The 19,697-nt window shown below is 44.1% G+C and overlaps 3 protein-coding genes across 7 annotated transcripts in view; 2 read left to right on the top strand and 1 right to left on the bottom strand.

The window, feature by feature from the left end:
• Positions 1–290: 290 nt before the first annotated feature.
• On the bottom strand, positions 291–13,468 carry bicra (BRD4 interacting chromatin remodeling complex associated protein). 5 transcript variants are annotated; one of them, XM_030398752.1, is made up of 15 exons: positions 13,405–13,468; positions 11,374–11,419; positions 11,223–11,268; positions 10,633–10,698; positions 8,315–10,399; positions 7,940–8,128; positions 5,728–6,357; positions 4,991–5,207; positions 4,791–4,888; positions 4,506–4,628; positions 4,374–4,420; positions 4,129–4,277; positions 3,930–4,024; positions 3,726–3,831; positions 291–3,493 (listed from the first exon to the last, which is right to left on the bottom strand). In XM_030398752.1, the coding sequence occupies exons 2-15, from the start codon at positions 11,412–11,414 to the stop codon at positions 1,626–1,628; spliced, it is 5,760 nt and encodes a 1,919-aa protein (XP_030254612.1). In that variant the 5' UTR covers positions 11,415–11,419; positions 13,405–13,468; the 3' UTR covers positions 291–1,625. The 5 variants fall into 5 exon arrangements, with proteins under 5 accessions (XP_030254612.1, XP_030254627.1, XP_030254620.1 ...); XM_030398767.1 differs by having other exon boundaries at positions 3,726–3,828; XM_030398760.1 differs by lacking the exon at positions 13,405–13,468 and adding an exon at positions 12,359–13,356.
• The window catches only part of b3gnt2l (UDP-GlcNAc:betaGal beta-1,3-N-acetylglucosaminyltransferase 2, like), a 16,459-nt gene continuing 7,090 nt past the window's right edge, over positions 10,329–19,697 (top strand). The window contains exon 1 of the mRNA XM_030398843.1: positions 10,329–10,424. The gene's annotated coding sequence lies outside the window, so the exon portion shown is untranslated. The remainder of the gene's footprint in view (positions 10,425–19,697) is intronic.
• Positions 15,169–19,697, top strand: part of napab (N-ethylmaleimide-sensitive factor attachment protein, alpha b) — a 6,049-nt gene continuing 1,520 nt past the window's right edge. Inside the window, exons 1-10 of the mRNA XM_030398858.1 lie at positions 15,169–15,446; positions 16,906–16,985; positions 17,071–17,187; positions 17,421–17,467; positions 17,831–17,908; positions 18,031–18,086; positions 18,587–18,671; positions 18,772–18,876; positions 18,961–19,029; positions 19,507–19,557. Coding sequence (XP_030254718.1) covers positions 15,349–15,446; positions 16,906–16,985; positions 17,071–17,187; positions 17,421–17,467; positions 17,831–17,908; positions 18,031–18,086; positions 18,587–18,671; positions 18,772–18,876; positions 18,961–19,029; positions 19,507–19,557 — 786 coding nt within the window. The 5' untranslated portion in view covers positions 15,169–15,348. The remainder of the gene's footprint in view (positions 15,447–16,905; positions 16,986–17,070; positions 17,188–17,420; positions 17,468–17,830; positions 17,909–18,030; positions 18,087–18,586; positions 18,672–18,771; positions 18,877–18,960; positions 19,030–19,506; positions 19,558–19,697) is intronic.

Genomic DNA, 19,697 nt, shown 5'->3' with positions numbered 1-19,697 from the left:
CAGATGTGACAGTTTTTCCCCTCATTAGTCTAAACTCTCTAGCTCCTCCCAAACTCTGTGAACCTTCCAGGCGATGAAGCCTCTGAACCAGCTCCACTTTTCCACCTCCACACCCCCCCTGCTGGCTGTCTGATAGGGAACACACTTCATCACTGCCTTTATTACCGCCATCCCCTCCTGACTATCATACAGTACTACTCAGTCATCGTTAGTCATCCAAAGGAATGCACCCTGAAGATCTGAAAACACCGTTTAAAAACGCCGGACAAATGACTAGAAGACCTGCAACATTTCATAAAAGAAGCAAGGTTTAATTTACAGTTTTACTAAATGTACATTTCTTTTTAAAAAGTGTCATTATACACAATAAATACAATACAAAATTAATCTGTAATACTATACTTCAAATTCTCTTACGGTCTTTTTGTACATTATTATTGTTCCTTTTTTTCCATTTCAACGCTTGTGCTCTGTTTGTGTTTGAATTGTCCACCAGGCTTTAAAAAAAAAAAAACAAAGAAAACACACACGGGAGGCAGAGATACAGTGGCAGAAAGATGACGCAAACAGACGGAGAACACAGAAAATCAACAGTTAAAACTGGCCTGCCCCCTGCTGACTGAAATGCATAAAGTCCTAACATAGCATCATAAGCAACAGAAGGGCAGGTGTGTGTGTGTGTGTGTGTGTGTGTGTGTGTGTGTGTGTGTGTGTATGTGTGTGTGTGTGTGTGGAGGTGTGTTCTACAAAACAAGAACCTGGAGAATCATCTGACATCAGAAGCAGAAAAAAAACCAACTGAATTTCCTTAAATATTTCATTTACATCTTGACAGTACCCGAGAGCAGTCGACAGGAAAACAACAATATTGTTCTAAATCATTTTCTGAACATAATTTACTTGAAAATGCATGATATGAAGTGTAAGCAGCAGTTGTGTTGTGAGCAGGGAAACTGAGCCTTCAGGTTTATTTCATATCTAAGGAAATTAACTCAAAATACGAAAGATGGACGATCGTTTTAACGTGTGCTGTTTGTGTCTGTCGGCAGCATTATCTTAGAGAATCAAATTTGGCTGATAAAGGAAGACCATGTATGTATTTCATAATGTTTTACAGTATGACCCTGGTTGTATTCTCCTTCTGCTCTCAGTTTCTGGCAACCGAGTTGAATGAAGTTGTCGACTTGAACTGTTTATTCGAGCTGCCTGATGCTCATTAGGGACACCGTTTAAACTGCTGTGGACAGAGACTGGTGCTCAGGCCACACTTCAGGAATGTATGAACACCGAATGAGAAAGAGAAAAGAGCAAAAGTGAAAAAAAAGAGAGAGAAAGAAATCGAGAACAGCAACCTCGAGCCTTGGCTGACATACAAAATGCCAGGAACCTTCAAGTCTGCACTTCTCAAAGACACATTTTACCTTTGACCACAGTTTCAGGGTCTACATCAGGCGGTACATGACAAAGAAATGTCTGGACAATTCAAATGGACAAACAAAGCCAACACAGCTTGGCAGAGTAGTACAGTGATGTACTGATGTTTTCACAGTGCCCCCCCCTTCCCCTGCCTCCAAATCTGTCTCTTAGTCCCCTCCTTATCAGTCCGGCCTGGGGCTGAGGGGCTGTTATCTGCTTTGAGTCTGGGGAACCAGGCTGCCATTGTGGCCGCGGCCACCAACCTGAGGGTGCTGGGCCAAGGAGGAGGACGAGGAAGCAGAGGAGGAAGGTGGGACTGAGGGTCTGTGGGATGAGGCTGCCGAGCCCCCTGGGCGCTGGCTTTGGTGTTGGTGAGATCTGCTGTTGCCCCCTTTAATGTGGTGCCCGCGGGCAGAGGGCTCCTGCTGCAGGTTCAGGATGCTGTCGATGGCGCACTGCAGGTGCTCATTCAGAGAGTCGTCCGGAGGGCTGCCGCTTGAGAAGCTGGCGTTATCCATGTCGGGGGAGTCTGACTTACAGCGTTTGGCAGGAAGCAAAGAGTCTCGTGTAAAGGAGGACTCTGGAGAGGGAGGCCCAGGGGCATGCTGGTCCATTCTGAATGTTCCACCTGCCCTATGTCTATTTTTCCCACTCGCCCGCTTGTATTTACTTACATCTGTCTCTTGGTCTGTGTGCTCCTCCCCTCTCTCCTTCGCACCTTCCCTGTCGAGGAGCTGCGGGAGATGATGGTGTTGTGCGGTTTTGATACCACGGTTAAACACCTCGTCCATTTCGTCCAGCCCCTGCATTGCACTCACTAAACGGCCACTTTCGTGGCTCGACTCCGTGTGCGCATGCGAGGCCTCCCTGCCTCTTTTCTCCACCTTCACACTGGCTATCACTGTCCGCTCTGAGGGAGGAGATGAGGCCTCGTGCCTGGGGGGTGAGGGTGTAGGTCTGGGGTAGGCCAAACTTTCGTCTCCTCCCCCTGGGACACCAGGTCTGACCCGGGGACTAATGTTTTCCCGGTAGGTTTTTCGAAGGGGGAGGCGGCAGGTTGTCTGTGAGGGGGTGGCAGTGGAGGCAGAATTGTGTTTGACCCCACCTACTTCATGGTGATCTAATGTCCCATTCATTTGAGTGGAGGAGGAGGAGGAGGAGGTGGAGGTGGTGGATGATGACCAACTATGAGAGGAAGAGGTAGAGGAAGATGGAGCTGCATTGGGGGGAACATTACCTCTCAGCGGTGGGTTACACCGAGTGGTTGCCGTGGTGACTGATGAGGCAGAAGAAACAGTACATACGGGGGACTGAGTTCTGATGACTGTAGTAGGAGGAGTCGATGAAGGGTGGGACTTTGGGTGCGTTACAGCAGCTTCTAAGTGAGGCTGCGTCTGAGGCTGAGATGTGGACTGGCTGCTCTGCTGAAGTTGAGGTGTGTGCACTGGATCTAAGGCAGTGTTGTGGACTACCTTACTGAACCCCGTTTGATCTTGCTTGATCTTCAGCTTCAAGCCAATTCTCCTGCGAGCCTCGTAAGTCTTCATAGGCGGTTTGCTGGTTCTCTGTGGGAGAGCATCGTCATCGTCAGCAGCTTGCGAGTTGGAGGACGAAGAGGAGAAAGAGGAGGATGCTGCAGGAGCACGACTGAAGGAGGTGCTCTGGCTGGTGGGTTCGGGCACCACCCTGCTCGCTCCAGCTGGAGGTGGAGGGGCACAGCTGCTGGACCAAGACACAGAGGCTCCGCCTCCACCCTGCTTTATTACTAGTCTGGTAGGAGGAAAAGGGGTGGTGGGAGGTGCTGGAGCTGGAGCTGGAGCTGGGGCTGGAGCTTGAACTGGAGCTGGAGCTGGAACTGGAGCTGGAGCCGGAGCTTGAGTCGGAGCCAGAGCTGGGGTAGGTCCTGGAGGAGGGTTTGGGGTGATGTTTGGAAGAGGCGCTGGGGCAGGAGCTGCAGGTGTGGGAGCAGGGACAGCAACAGCTACACCTCCACTCACCGGGGTCTGCTCAGCAGAAGATGATTTCTCTTGGGATGAAACTACACTCTCCAACAAGCGCACGTTTGCCACAAACTCCTCTGCAATGAAATGTACTGAATTATTCATCAGGCATACACCTAATCTTTTTCAAGACAATCACAAAACCATGTACCGTACCTGTGCCGGTGGGAACGACAAGTTGAATCACTTTGAAGTTTGCCTACATATTGTTTCTTTTCTACTTTTCATATAATATACATTGGCAGCCCACCCAAGTAAAGTCTATGTGTTGGAAACACTGATCAATGACCACAGAGAGTGGTGGATTACCTGGTCTCTCCTTGGCCAAAATCCTGTCCTGACTCAGTGCGACCTTCTCCTCCTGAATGAACATCCGGTCAATCATCACCATCTCTGCCGAGGGGCCCAGTCTCTGCTCAGGTTCAAACACCAAATTCCATCAGTTCAAGATCAATTCATGACACAAAAGATGACGAGAAGGCGTATACTGAGAATGCTGATTTATAAACTTACTTTTGACTCTGTGAAGAGCAGGTGGCGATATTTATCCAACATGGCCTGGGTTCTTTTAAGCAGATGGCAGGACACCTTCTCAAATTCATCATCCACTGTGCACAAGAGAACGAAACATGTTCACGGATATAGTGACATTTTTTAAAAAAAGGGCACGTAACTGTATTTTGTATCTACTTCAGATGAAAGAGTTTGTTACCTCTCTGATAGTCTTGAGAAGAGTTGGCAGTTCCCTGGTAGAGATGGTAAGGCAGCAGTCTGTGCAGTGTGTCCTCAAATGAGTGGAAAGGAGCACTGTAGTTTGGGTGAAGCACTGAACCCTGCTGTTTCCTCAGCTGTTCTAGCATACTGCAATAGGTTGTGTATAAAGACAGAATGTGTTTTTAAAAAATGTCATTATGGGACAGTTTAAATAAGTCATTATGAAAACCATGCAGCACATACCTGGCTTCTTTGCTGGGCTCTGCACTGAAAGGCATCTTCATTGTTGTCTGTAATGTGAACAAACGTGTGATTCAGACAGATTCAACCTGAAGATTAAATATTAAGTGGTGATTTTTTAGGACACTCCTTTACCTGAGTTTGTACTGGAGCTGGGGGCTGTGGAGCAGGCATTTGAGCCAATACCTGTATCTGCATCCCACCTTTCCCCAGAGTCATCCCTCCAACTGAGCTGATCACCCCTGGCTTTGGCTGAACCTTTGGGGACAATCAGGAAGGTTAGACGCTGACAAAATACTTCAAAAGGAACATAGTTTAGATTACTTTCATTATTGAATGGTGGGAAAATATAGATAACAGCTACACAATCCATAATAACCACAATGAATGGAATATTCCAGGCTTTGTGATTTTACCCACCTGTGCAGGCTGGGTAAGGCTGGCAGGAGTGACAGTCTGAGTCACCATTGCTCCAGCTGGCCCTTGGGCTCCTGAGAATACCTGTAAGTCACTTGATGCTAAAACAAGAGGAAACAAATCGTTACATGGGAAATACTTCACGGAGTGTTCAGGGTCCTTCTGTTTCTCATCACCACGGTACACAGCACACTGCGTCTAACCTGTAGCCGGAGTTTTGACGAGCACTGACGTCGGCTGCAGCACTGAGGGAAGCTGAGCAGGTGTGCCGGTGCTGACCGATGATGCAAGAACCACTTTATCAACAGGCACATCTTGCTGGGAGCTGAACTGACTGGTCGCTTGCGGCTGAGGTTGAGGTTGAGGCTGAGGCTGAGGCTGAGCGGACTGCTTGGCCTGGAGCAGGATGTTCTGCTGGACCTGAAAACACATCAGTACAGTGTTCTTACACAAACTGGCTTCCTGAAGTGTACTTGGCCTCAGATCTGTACAAATAAGTTGATCGCCAATCCAATCCCCAGCTGGATATGATGCATTTAAATGTCTTAATTTGTAGACAGGAAAGGCTTCAAGTGCGAAGGAGCAACACAGAGTCAAACATCAGCAGGGGGCTCATACCTTACTCTGTAAATTAAGGATTTATTTACACCAAACTAGAGGTGACTGTGGAAAGACAGACTGGTGAGTTTTATTTTGTTTACACTGAGCCTGAAAAGTGTGTTTTAAGAGGAGTGGTATGATGAGACTGGTTAACATGCTAATCTAACCTAAAACATAAATGTGTTTTTGAAATAACTCATTATATTACTTCCTTTTTGAATGCTTTAACTAAAATTCTGGCCTTATGTCTCTAGAACAGTGTTAAAAGACCTCAAACTGCATGCAAATAACATTAAAAGAAGTTGCATCAAGTGAAGTATGTGGTGAGCAGGGACAGTACCTGGTGCAGTTTATCCAGCAGCTGTTTCTGCTGAGGTGAGGGCTGGGTGATGCCTGACAGCGTCTGAATTTGCGCTCCTACTAATTGCAGGTGGTGCTGCTGCTCTGCTGTCAGGCCCTGGATGGGAACCTGGGCTTTGACGACAGTGGCAGCAGATGTGCTCACAGGAGGAGAAGTAAACTGGTGCTGTGCAGGTGGTGCGGGAGGAGGCTTGGGTGACTGTGACATAGGAGGCATGTCTTGCTGATAAGGGGCAGGCTGAGAGGCCGGTCGAGGCTGAGGCTGAAGCTGAGGCTGAAGCTGAACTTGAATGTGTGTCTGCTGGGGCTGCGTCTGGCCCTGTGGAGCTGGCTGGGGGGACTCTGCTATTTGGTTATGGACAATGAAAAGCGGAGGATGAGATGAGGGTGTGCATGAGCGGGAGGGAGTTTGAGACTGTGGCTGAGGCTGAGAGGGAGGATGAGACTGTTGTTGTTGGTGTGGCGACTGGATCTGCTGGCTCAGAGTGAGAGGGGAGTGGGAAGGCTGGGGGCTGACCGCCACTGGGGGCGCTGCCGGGTGAGTGGTCAAGGTCGGTGAGGGGGACATGCCCTGGATCTTCAGGGTCTGTTTGTGTCCACTGGAGGGTACCTGAAGAAGGGGAATCACATTACACTGAAATCACACTGAAATCCTGATTTGACTCAAGAATGCAACAACATTTTGATTCACAAGGAAATCAGGACATCAAGCACAAAAAACATACACTCTAAGATATGCATGCACACAGTATATAGTAAATATGATTTTTGTACAAGGTTCGAGATTTGACAATAGTTACTATTAGGGCTGGGCGATAAGGCTGTATCAGATAACAATCAGTACATAACAATCGGAACAATCTTTTGGTGGAGTTTAAAGGAACAGTTTACGCCCATGCTGATTTAAGTCAGGTTAAGTTTCGTACTCCATAAAACATTTCTGCAGCTTCACAGTTAAAAAGCGTATTTTTTCTTTAGTTTTAAAACGTCCTCTGTAACTTCAGGAGAATGCTGCAAGCTCCAGAAATGTTTTGCGGACTGTGAAAGTTCACCAGACTTTCCACCGACATGGTGAGTGTGTAAGATAAAAACTAAATGTTCATTTTTGGGTGAACAGTTCCTTTAAGCGCACTTTTCTTGGAACTATTAATTTGTGAAACAGCTAAATAATAACATGATAATTGTTATCACAATTCCACTGAAAACCATGACACAAAAATGAGGATTTATCGCCCAACCCGAAGACAAAATTACAAACATGGATAAAACAACACCACACAATCAAAAAGCAAAGTGTTAGACTTTAAAATCTAGTAGCTGCTTGGTGAAAGTAGTAGAACCCACTGATTTGTTCTAGCATTTGAGGAAGATTAGACATAAAAAAAAGGGAGCAATGATCATTTTGCGAGCCAAAAAGAAAAACAGTTCACAAAAGCAAGAAGTCAAGATCTGCGGGCCTGTGATGGTGAAGTAGAGGGTGATCTGAAGACTTCAGGGACTGGGGTCAGGGAAGCATGTAATTATCATTTGGGGGGGGGGGGGGTCATTACACTGGTCAGAGTAGGGGTTACAAGGGGTGGTGGCACTTTAAGCACACAAGAGTCTATGTGAGAGGTACAAGGTGGAGAGGTGTGGGTTGATTGATCAGTTGTTGGTCAGTAATGTAGTAGATGAAGGTGAGTTGATTGAATTTGAGTGAGAAGAATGTTAGTAAAGACGGGAACAAGGTGCTCTCGGCACCTTGGTAGCTCCTCTGTTAAAGCATGAGCATGTTTTTTTGTATCCTGTTGCAATATACATTCAGTAGAATGGATGGAAAACATACCAAATTAGTTAAACAATTAGATCAAGTTAAAAAAAGAACTGGCACTTAATTGCCAGACCCATATTCCCTAGAGGTGCATACAGCTTATTATTAAAATAGGATAGTGGATGACATACAATACATATGGACAACTGGAATGATCATGCCTTTACATATAAAGAAGTCATGTAAGAAACACACAGAAGCTGCAAGCGAGTGAGTGATTTTTGAGCTTAGGAATAGCATAGCGACTGTGAGAGGCATGGAAGCAATGACTAATGCAGAAGAGAAGGACAGAGCAGTGATGGGGAAAGGTAAGATTCCCTGACATTGTGGCGGCAGCAGCAGCAACAAGTGGGTGGGGCTTGACATAAAGGGGCATTTCTACCTGCTTTACCACTGCTGTCATGTGGGAGGGGCCAGGGGAAGGGCTGTGGCTCTGACCCACCCATGAGTCAGTTAATTGGCTGTCATGGACAGCGGGGGCCGGAGCAGTGATGCTGTTGCTGCTGACGATTACAGACGCTGGTACGCCCACAGAGGGGGTTGACTCATTCTCTGTTTGGTGGCGCTGCTCCTGATAGGAGTATATTTACCATTTCAGGACGAGGGAGGGAAGGAGGAAGGGGATTGGAGGGAAGGGGGAGTAAAATAGTAAACCAAAGAGGTCAGACCAACATATCACTCCGTGCATGTTATTTATTTTTAAGACAATGTTAACTTTACACAATCAAAGCAAACATGCAAATAGTGGAACACTGACCTGTTGCAGGAACATCTGCAGAGACTCCTGGCTCAGGATCATACTGGAGCCCTGGTTGGTAAACAGTAACCTCCCTGGACTGTGCTGAGCCTGAGGGGGGACCAGCCCCACTGCTGTGACAGAGGAAGAGGTGGACACAGACATGGACGGAGAAGAGGTGGGTACTGTGGCAGCCGTGGACACAGACAAAGCCGGTTGCATGGCCAGGATAGAGGACTGTGGTACGTGCTGCTGAGCTGGATGAGCAGCCTGGTCTGTGGAGCTGCCCAGCACAGTAACACACTCTCCAGGCTGGCCTTGAGCCATGGTTGCTGCTCCTGTGCTGTTGCTGCTGGGGACACCACCTGGCTGGGGTTGTAGAGCTGGCTGGAGGCTGACTGCGGGGCTCAGCCCCTCCACTTGACTAAGCATGGTCAGGGAGTTCTGGATTGGCATGCCCTGTATGACTGTCTGGGCATGACCTGAGACAGAATGAGTCTGTGTCTGGCTTTGACTCTGGGCCAGTGAGACAGGCATCTGAAAAAGGGTGGGTGTGCCCATCTGGCCAGGCTGGAGCTGAATGGGTCCAGAGAGGATGTGTGCTCCAGGGTGACCCTGTGAAGTCAGCACCTGACCCAAGTTGATGTTCTGGTTTGTAGTTAAAATCTGGTTAGCAATGAGCTGTCCACCAGGACCCTGACTAGTTATGATGTGGCCCCCGGGGTGCTGGGTCAGGATCTGCCCACCTGCTTGAAGTTGTGGCAGGAGAAACTGGTGATTCTGACCTTGCAGAACTGTCTGAGAGGGAATAACGATGCTGCCTTGTTGGTTTAACAAGTGTACACTGAGGGGCTTGCCAGATGGTTGTGCTGCTTGTTGTTTGAATAGGGTTTGTTGAAACTGAGGGCCTTGTGTTGTGGCTTGAGTACTCAGGACAACGTTAGAGCCTGGCTTTCCTGTCAAGAAGGCTACATTCTGAGCAGTAGAAACCGGAATTTGTTGCAGCCCTAGAGCCTTGTGAGCATCGTTTTGCAGGGTTTGGGGTGCTGGCTGGGACTGCTGCTGCTGTTGCTGCTGTTTGAAGAGTTTCGGTTGGATGGCTCCCCCCTGAGGGGGTTTAGGCTGAATGGGTGTTGGTGTGCGTTGGATGATCACGTTCTGCATGATTTGGCCTTGTGTTTGTGTCTGGGGTCCAATTCCTGAACTTAGAGAAGTACTGCCAAAGCCCACGAGCCCAGCAGAAGCAGTCATTGTAACACCACTGCTGCTGTTTGTGCTGCTGACACAAACAGCCGGTCCATTTAAAGCTGGAGATCCCAAAGCGCCTTTGTTGCTTTGGATCAGAAGTCCACCCCCTGAGCCTCCGAGCCCCGCCTGAGAACCAGCACCTGATACCTCTGGCCCAGGCTGATGCAGCTGGTAACCACCCATGGCTTTTGCCAGGATTGGCTGCCCAGACTGATTGATAGTCATGACTGTAGGCTGACCCACAACCTGAATCTGTCCAATACCCAAATGTCCAGACTGGCTCCCATTAGGAAGAGCTTGGAGACTTGAAATGGGTTGAAGCGTCACATTTCCTAGGCCCATGGGCTGCATAAATGGCTGAACACTAATGGCCTTGTTCATGACCTGGGGTTGGAGTTGGAGGCCCTGCTGGGCAAGCACTGACCCCAGCATATCAGCTGTAGCATTGGGGGGAGTGGTTGTGTTGCTGGGGGCAGACCCTGGGAAAATTGCTGCTGCTCCCCCAACACCAACGCCTATGCCTACACCAACAGCAGCGCCTCCAGCCCCAGGAAGGCTGGCATCAGGCAGCGTCTGAACCACCTGCGTAAGACCTGGAATTCCAAAGGAGCCCAGGTCCAGCTCAGCCTCTGCCTCCTGAAGGCTTTGCTCTGTGATGTTGGCTTCAGCCAAGCTCTGCTGCAGGATGTCACATGGTTCGTGATTTGTCCCAATGCCATTGCTCCCACCTTCTCCACCTGGGGATCCTCCCAAGATGTCTTCATCCTCCAGGAAGTCCAGGTCGACACTGACTCTAGGCAGGCCTGTCGGCTCACTGGCCGACAGCTGGACTGCAGGCTGGACCTCTGGAACATGGCCCTTGGAAGGAAATAAGTGAAATAAGGTGATGGATGAATTTTGATGACTAGATGTGCTGGTGAGGGGTGTAACACAGAAATGCAGACATGAAAACCCACGAAAACCTCTTGTCACATTGCGGCAAATCAAAGCTTATAGAGTGTAGATATGTTAGTGGAAAGGGGATATTTGGAAATGCATGCCACATAGATGGATAGGAAGGGGAAGGAAGAGGATAGGGGGATTTTACTCACCCCAGTGGTAGAGAAGAACGAGCTGGAGGGGTCACTCGAACCATCCAAAAGGTCGTCAGTGTCCAACTACAGACACACCCACCCAGGATAGGACAGACAGAACCCAAAGGCACCCAAACCAGCAGGCAAAAGCCACCAGGACAGAGAAACATACAGACCATCAAACAGAGGAGGAGGGCAAGGAAAGGACAGAAAACAGTCCAGAAAAAAACCCAGATTGTGAAGAACCAGGGAAAAGGTAAGCGACAGAGGGGCAAAATGATAGGAATAACACAGAGTTGGGAAGCGTTAGTATTAGCATTTCTCATTTTGTGAGTTTAGCCTAATAAAAGGGGAAGGCAGGCTGAAACCATAAATAGTGCAATCAAAAAGCAAAGACAACCATTAAGCAAAGGAAGCAGTAAAATAAAACAAATAAATAAATGACAGCAGTGAGGGATGTGGGATTCAGAGTGCATCAAGGTGAAATCTAAAAGTGACTCAAGTCACGCAAGCCCCAACTAAAAAGTCTCCGTTTCACTTCACTTACAAACCTGTTTTTTGTAACTACCAATCACGAGGCTGACATATGCATCTTCTTTCATACTCACATGGGTCTCAGATCCATGAAGAAAGTCATTGAGAGCTTCTGGGTCACTGCAGGAAAAAAAACAATGTGATTCACAAAGGTAGAAAGACGAGATGAAATAAACTGTTTGCTAAATATAAAACTGATCTTGCACCGCGTCATCAATGACTTACCAAATTACATCTAGAAGGCACCTGCCGTCTTCATCATCCATGACAACTGTTAGAAGGCAAAAAACGGTTTTAGGGTCCATTGATGATTTGTGTCATTATCAATACAATCGTCATGGAAAGAAAAACAGCACAAATTAACAATATATTTTAAACAAAGTATTTGGTACATGGTTGCATTTCTGTTATATTATTCTTATAACAACGCCACATAATATTTTAGCCTTATTGTTAATTCCTAGTTACACAGTTAAAATTTGACGGGAGTTACGATGAATACGATGACGATGTACAAGTACAAAACCGACAGGCCCTCTTCAATGACTATAAAACAAAAATGCTGTTTGTTTGACTCTTTCAGCAAAGCTATTTATAGCACTATTATTAGCAGCATGGATGGTTTTTTAGGAGACATGCACCTCTTCCTGTTGCTGTGTTGACGCTGTGCGACACAGGGCTTAACAACAAATACAAATTCTAGTCGCATCATCTTGCTTTTAGACTCGTTTACTAGACATTTCAGCAAATCACAGTTAAATCCACAATATATCTTAATTAAGGTTCATCATTACTATGGGTGACAGGGTTGGTTAATTGCATGCTTACAAACATGAGTGTTTAACCAGCTTTAAACTGAGGTGTTTAACTACTGTTTTTTTTTTTTATTACTTTAATTACTAATTTTCACCCACAGACCAAATGCAGAAACCTGTAGTTCGTTTGGATGCTTTACGTGTCCAGAAATGTATGTTAAAAAACAAATCAAGAGTGATTGTATTTTTGTTTTTTTAATCTCAGTCGCTTATGAGTGATGACTCAAAACATGACATCATTTATTGCTGACAGGCATCTCTGGAAATAGCTGTGGGTATTGTGAAAATAAAGCAGGCCCATAGGATATTAAGAAAGGTAGTGAACTTAATTAAACTGCATCACTAGTATAAACAAGACATAAATGTTCCTTAATTAAAGACAATAAAGAGCTTACATTTTAACACATAAACCCATCTTCACCTTCAGTTGTAAAACGACATGTTTCCATTTACACACACAATAAAAAAAAGAAAACATTCTCCTGTTATAAACTCGTCAAGGATCAAGACGGCAGGTACGTCGAGAAAACAGCGGATGGCAAAAGACAACAAATTGAAAACGCGCGGTTTTCACGCAGCCTCTAAAAGATTTCCACTTCTTGCTCTCGCAGAATTCACCACCAGCCTCAACAACTGTGCAAAGAACTTCCAGCAACACAAACACAACAAGTCACCCAAAAATGAACACGCAGATGTTCCGTGTGTGCCCGCGGTTGTGAAGGGGGACCGTATTCCCCGTTGCCGCTCTAAAACGGCAGCGGATCGTAGCCATTACTCGGTCTGAGCAGAGCCAGTGCGCAGGATATGAATGGAGACACTGCAAGCGGCTTGCTACATGCTAGCTGGTGTTTTCAAAGAGCTTTGCATGCATATTTCCCCAAATCGTCACAACACACACTACCCAACAGCTACGCGACTTACTTAAGAGTCCGATTTAATAAAACGTTCAGTTTCAAACCACCGTTTCGTCGCTACTTCCAGCATTTTGATGCATCTGGGTTGAATTTCGTTAGCCTAGCTAGCTAGCCTTCTTAGCCCAACCAGCTATCAACAATATTCAGACGTATAGCTAGCTTCAGCCTTTGACATTCAAAACAAACCACCGAGTGACATAATTTTAACACTCATAATGTACAGCGGAGCCTCGAATCGCCCGAGACGAGGTAGTAATGTTTACTTAGAAGTGTGAACGCAATTGCGTAGCGAGCTATCTATCTCTGCTTGCAAGCAAAATATGAGTTAATGTTGGAATACTCTTGGATGAGGGGGGTATGCTTGGGAATTCGGTGGAAAATGACTACGTTTGCCGGGTCGTGCAGCAGCGTGGCGTTTCGATTGCGGTAGCTGTGCAGTTTGCGGCTTTACTGCAGTGCGCGAATATTGCAGCTTTCTTACAGTTATACGGATTAATAGAGAAATTGCTACATTGTAACAAACTCACCCGAGACGATAGAGGTGCAGGCAGCGCGGGGTCTCCAGGACAGCCTCGCACGGGCTGCTGTACAGGACCCAACTACAGGCAGGAAACAGGAGACTTCCGTTTTGCCTGATTGAAATCTGAGTGCTCGTCTGCGCGCCTTGTTGTCGAAATGTACTTTTTTTTGAAGGTGGAGGTTTTAAGCGATGTGCTCGAAAAGTTATTCGTAGATCTAAACATTTTCCTGTTTTGTTTTTTTATTACAATACATTTGTGCTCGTGCCTTATAATCTTACGAGCGAATCTGAAGTGCAAACATGTTATTTGGTGTTCAAAACATTGTGAAATTAAAGTGTGGAAACGTTGGTGAACAATCAGATCTGTTTAATGTTTCTGGGAGGTTAAGACAAACTTGTAGGCTACATACTGTATATATATCTCAAACCCCCAATTAGGCAAAGTATGTTACATTGGAAAATTTGGGACTTTTCCTCGTTGTGACGATGCTTAAAATCCCCCAAGAGCTAACCAGTTGCAGTCTCGCTGACAGAAACCACTGCTGTAAATAAAAAAAATGTAATCCTGATCTGAAGCTTTAACTGGGATCTGGAACAATATATAACATTTGCTGACTAGAGTGTCATTTGGGAGGAATTCTTTGCTGTTGTTTAGTTGTTTCTTACAGTTATATGGATTAATAGAGATATATATTATTAGTTGTTTTGGGAACCTTTAGTGACCAGATTTTATTCACTAAAAGGGAACTCTTTGGCCTCTTCAGATATATTAAATGTAAATAAAAGTTTTCTAAATACATCTTTTAAATGTTAAAGGCACAACTTTGTAGACTATTCTATAAAAATGTGAAATATTATTATTCTCATGAAATACTTTATATCTAGTAAAAATGATTTATTAATCTGACAAAATCTCCTCAAAATTAAAGCAGTTGCGTGGCAGTCATTGCACCTCTGCTCAGCTGAAGTCTTGCAGGCCTTGCATTTATAAACCAGGGGTAAGGAAAAAAAAAGTGAGTGTGACATCATAAAGTTTACATTATAAATGCCCAAACAGGTTGCAAGGAAAAATTCAGAAACAACCAATTGAAGTGTTTCATGTTTACATATATGCAGTGCATCAAGCTGCTCGGGGAATCCCACTAAAAGATGTTGGTTAAAACAGATGTTGTTTTTTACTTCATACGTTTTACATGCATTTAACATCATCTTACCATGCGGTATCATACACTGAATAATGGCATGGCACATAATTATACAGCTTATTATACCCAGGAAGAGGATTTTGGTTTGATGTTTCTCTCACAGTCCAAATTCATGCAGGTGTTCATGTCAGTGTTCATGGCTGACTGTCTCTGATGTATGTGTGCTGCTATGTGACAGGCTCTCAGTTCAAATTTCAAAACATAAGTGGGCCTAGCTGATGGATGGATGAGCAACAAAGATGTGGTCTGATTGCATATTGTAATATTTTGTAGTAAATGTGCTATTTGCACAAAAAATATGGATAACCACGAGAAAAAGTAAAAGAGAAAGTGACTGTATCATCATTTCAGGGTCATTACTTCACCACAAGATGCCTTCACGTGTTGTCGGTGGTGTAATCGGATCATATAACCGAGAGGTCGTTTATAATCATAATCAGAGTGTATAACCGTAATCTAGGCCGTAGTGTGGATAACAGGTGGCTGCTGTAACACAGTCAGTCAATGAATTAAACATTAGTCACTTTTCGACAGTTACATCACCCTGAGGAGATGAACGTGGAGTTTGCGGAACGTCCCTGAACGCAGCAGTGCTTGAACGGCTCCCGTGTCACATGACAGAGGTGATGGTTACTTTGCGGCTGGTGATGTGACACGGCAAACCTCCCCGCTAGCACTAGTTAGCAAGTTTGTTGACTTTCGCAATTCCTCGTTTCTCCTGAAAAATCAGAGCGGTGACACGAAAAATGGACAACAGCGGGAAAGAAAAGGAAGCAATGGCCTTAATGGCTGAGGCCGAAAAGAAAATGAAGTCGTCGCAGTCGTTTTTCGGATCGCTGTTTGGGTGAGTATAACAGTTAGCTTTAGCTAATGTTTAGCTAAATCTGTCAAGCTGAAGGCCAACTAAGCGGAAGGTACGGCAGCTAGCTGAGCAGCTAGCACCAGATCTGAAACTGCGAAGACAGGGACAGATTGTCCACAACAGTACACAATGGATTTAGTTGTGTCTAATGTTACGTTTTTGTTGTCAGTGTTATGTGAGTGTAGTAAACGCTGCAGTTTAGCCATAAATTAAACGTTATCTTCCTTCAGATCACTGCTGAACATCTTTAATCAAGAGGGCTGCATGCAGCAATACGCGATGCTCAGTTACACAGTACAATTATCTGTGTGAGGATGGCTTTATAATCTCAGGTCCTGATAAGATCATCAGTAATTAATGTAACATTTAACATTATTTTCATTAGATGTAAGGACGTTGAACTGCTGTAGCGCCATCTACTGAAGAAACGTCAGAAGTGTCACATGTCCATCACATTGGTTTACAACAGGAGCAGATTTGAGAGTGGAAGCAGATTTAGATAAGACAATAAAATAAAATACACAGCTCAGCATTGATTCAGAAACATAAACTACATGTTGTATATGAAGACAACAGCCATGTTTGAGTTTAAAAACATATTTAATGCATTTGTTATCGGGGTCAAAGCACAGCGATCACTGTAAATCCACTAATGTTAGCCAGTAGCCAACATTTACAATAGTCTTCAGCATTATATTGGTCTTAATAGCACTATTTTTCAATATATTAAGTAAAATGTGGCCCATGAATGTAACATTACATTATGTAATAATCAAACTGATTGAAAACAACATTAAAAATGAAGTACTGTAGTGCTGTAGAGAAGTCCTTGTTCTTCAGATACAAGAAAACGTGCCCCCTAAAAAATGTCACTGTAAATTGATTTTGAAAATTGAAAAAAAAAGTATTATTATTCCCACTAATCATGAAGCTTATCACAATTGTAATATCTGCAAAATATCCGCATAATGATTTTATTATCTTTTAACGTATTGTGCAGCCCTATAATGAACTGTGTGTCACTCTTATGCATCACAGCCGACGAAAAACTTGTAACATGTAAAACAAGAAGGTGAATAAATAATATGATTACTTAATTTGCACAGAAGCATTAATTTGGACAACATAATTGTCACAATATTAAACAATATGTGTATTTTGTCATATGATTCCCAGGAAATTGAATTAACAGTGACCTTGAATTATTGTCCAGCCCAGTTTGGTGCCTATAGTTGAAAATATTGCAATCAGGAGTTATATTTTATAACTCTCTGAACTTTTTGACTGAGTGAGCAGTTGATAGCATGCCCCAAATTCCTGTTATTATCACTATCGAGTCCTAGTTTCTGACCCAAAAGTATAATGGCACTTGGTATTTGTCAGTGTCACCCATCGGTAGTCTGTATGAGTCTTGTTTAACTAAATGTGTGCTGTCATACAGGAGTTCATCCAAGCTGGAAGAGGCCTGCGACATTTATGTGAGGGCTGCCAACATGTTCAAAATGGCCAAAAACTGGTGTGGTAAGAATGATAATTACAGGTTGAAATCTCTTTCCTAGTTTTGGTCCGACTTCAATCCTCCTGACATGAAATGTTTTCTCTTCAGCTGCTGGAAATGCGTTCTCCCAAGCTGCTCTCCTCCACCTTCAGATGCAGAGCAAACACGATGCAGCGACTAACTTCATAGATGCAGGAAACGCCTTTAAAAAAGCAGATCCACACGGTAATGATCACGCATCACCACCCTCTGGATATGTGACTGCTGCAGCTCAATTGTAATCCCTGTTTTGCAAGCTGCTGTACCAGTTCCAGTGTCATCTGATGTCATTAATTTTACAGATGGAGAGTTTAAACAGTGTTATTCATGGCTGTTCTCACTGTGCATTTCATATTGTTACTTCGAACTGGTTGCAGAATATTTCATACTAAAAACGATACTTTTGTTTTTCTCAACAGAGGCCATAAACTGTCTAAACCGAGCGATTGAGATATACACTGATATGGTGAGTTTGTGAACATGGAACTCTTATGTCAGGGATAAAAAGAGGACTTTTTATCTGTAGCATCTGAATTAGCTGTGTAAGTTTGGCTTCAACCAGCAATTACTTTAATGATTTTAATCTGTTGACAGTTTTCTTGTATAATCAGTTAGTTGTTTGGTCTATAAAATGTTAGAAAATGTTGATAAATCCAAGATGATGTGTTTGTTTTTCTTATCCACAACCCAAAGGTATTCCATTTATCGTTATAGAGAAGTAAACAAACCAGAAAAAAATCATCTTTAAGAGGCTGGAGTCAGAAAATTTAGATTTTTTCTCCCCCTGTTGATGTCATCTTTCATTTTTTTTTCTTCTTTTTGGTTTTAGGGGCGCTTCACCATTGCAGCCAAACATCACATCAGCATCGCCGAAATATATGAGACAGAGCTGGTGGACATCGACAAGGTCAGATGAAATATCTGTGTTTCAAGTTGGTCAGATGTATTATTTCTGTTTTGCCTCTAATTTAATGGTGTCTATTTTCGTTAAACCGTCAAATATTCTCCTCTTAATAATTTCCCTTCCAGGCCATTGCCCATTATGAACAGGCTGCTGATTATTACAAAGGGGAAGAATCCACCAGGTGACTATTTTAAATTGTTCCTCTGGTTTGCTGTTAGCCTAAGATGTTTGTTTCCTATATTTTTCTTTTCAGTTGTTTCAAATTAATGCAATTTCTTTCAAGTTTATGTCTTTGCTTCACGATCGTGCAGTTAAAGGTACTACAAGGAACTTTAAACTAGTTGTCAAACAGTCTTGTTTAAAACTGATGACCTGATGTTTAGTCTGGTGGGATGGAACTAAATCAGTCTACTTTTACATTGTTTAACCGTCCTCATATTACAGTTATTAATCTCAAATTGCCACAAATATATATATTTATCTTGTCATGCATCCTGCAGACAGCTGTGTTTTTAAAAAAGAAGAAAATTGTTGCATTAAAAACACGTCACGTGATCTTTGTTACACAGAATAGTGGAAACACCAGAATCCACAACACGCAAGTTCCTCGTTTTAGCTTTAACTTACTTGATTATCTTTGATGACATTTGAACTGAAGAGCTTCTTTATTTCCTTTTCCAGTTCAGCAAACAAGTGCCTTCTGAAAGTAGCAACCTATGCAGCTCAGCTGGAGCAGTATCCGAAAGCAATTGAGATCTATGAACAGGTGTGATGACGCTCGCCGGCAGCCTTTGTCTCAACATGTTGTCAGTCGCCTCGCGGGCTGTGGTAACAACACAAACGTGAATTGTACTTTGTGTTTTCAGGTTGGAACCCACGCGATGGACAGTACGCTCCTGAAATACAGTGCCAAGGATCACTTCTTCAAGGCAGCGCTCTGTCACTTCTGTGTAGACATGCTGAACGCTAAAGTAAGCCAAACCACAGAACTTGTGTCAGTGTACAGCAACTGTTACATGAGCCATTGTCCTAATGTTCATCTTCTGGTTCCCCAGCTCGCAGTGCAGAAGTATGAAGAAATGTTTCCAGCCTTCTCAGACTCTCGGGAATGCAAGCTGGTGAAGGTACGTCTCGGTGTTGTTTTTTTTTGCTCTTAAACAGAAACGGAAACTTTGAATAATCTTCGAACCAAGGAAAGGCGAGGCTGATGGAAGGCAGTTAAACTCTACAGACTGCAGAGTTTACAACTGGGTGACTGTTGCTTCTCTGTTGCTGTTCTCAATAAAAAACGTTTATTATAGATGGTCGATCTTGCTAAAATCTTCATGCCAGTGATCAAAAACAAAAGCTCGATTGTAATTAATGTCTTGCAAAATGTTCCTCAACATTTCACCCTGCAGCATCAAATACAAAAGCACCAGTCGAACACTTTTCTTTGGATTAGGCTGTTTAAAAACTGTAGAAGTGCTCTACAGAGGCATGCAGGCGCTGTATCGTAGCCGTTATATTAGCATCTCAGTTGTGTCACAAAATGTATTTTTGTCTTTGAGCAGCCGTTCCAGTGTGCAGCATTAATGTAAATAATGTTTTTATCTTTTCAGAAACTTCTAGACGCCTGTGAAGAACAGAACGTGGATGCCTATACTGACTCGGTGAGTGCCTGTTACCTTTTACCAGCTTGTAGCCAACGTTTCTGTAGCAGCAAGTTTAAAAATCCTGCAGAGGTATCAGTGTTGTAGAGTTTCTCTGGGTCTGTAGGCTGTCGTGCCTCACAAAAACATACAGTAACATA

The sequence above is a fragment of the Sparus aurata genome, chromosome 2 (assembly GCF_900880675.1).
Source record: "Sparus aurata chromosome 2, fSpaAur1.1, whole genome shotgun sequence".
Lineage (NCBI taxonomy): Eukaryota > Metazoa > Chordata > Actinopteri > Spariformes > Sparidae > Sparus > Sparus aurata.
The sequence above is the reverse complement of the archived record's forward strand: the minus strand, read 5'-3'. Positions and strand labels throughout refer to the sequence as shown.

Bases quoted from the DNA above. Each gene is read 5' to 3' on its own strand.
- bicra (XM_030398752.1), bottom strand. From the start codon at position 11,414: ATGGATGATGAAGACGGCAGGTGCCTTCTAGATGTAATTTG. The intron at 11,269-11,373 runs GTAAGTCATTGA...TTTTTCCTGCAG, and splicing joins TGCCTTCTAGATGTAATTTG to TGACCCAGAAGCTCTCAATG. The intron at 4,278-4,373 runs GTATGTGCTGCA...AACCTATTGCAG, and splicing joins GAGCCCAGCAAAGAAGCCAG to TATGCTAGAACAGCTGAGGA.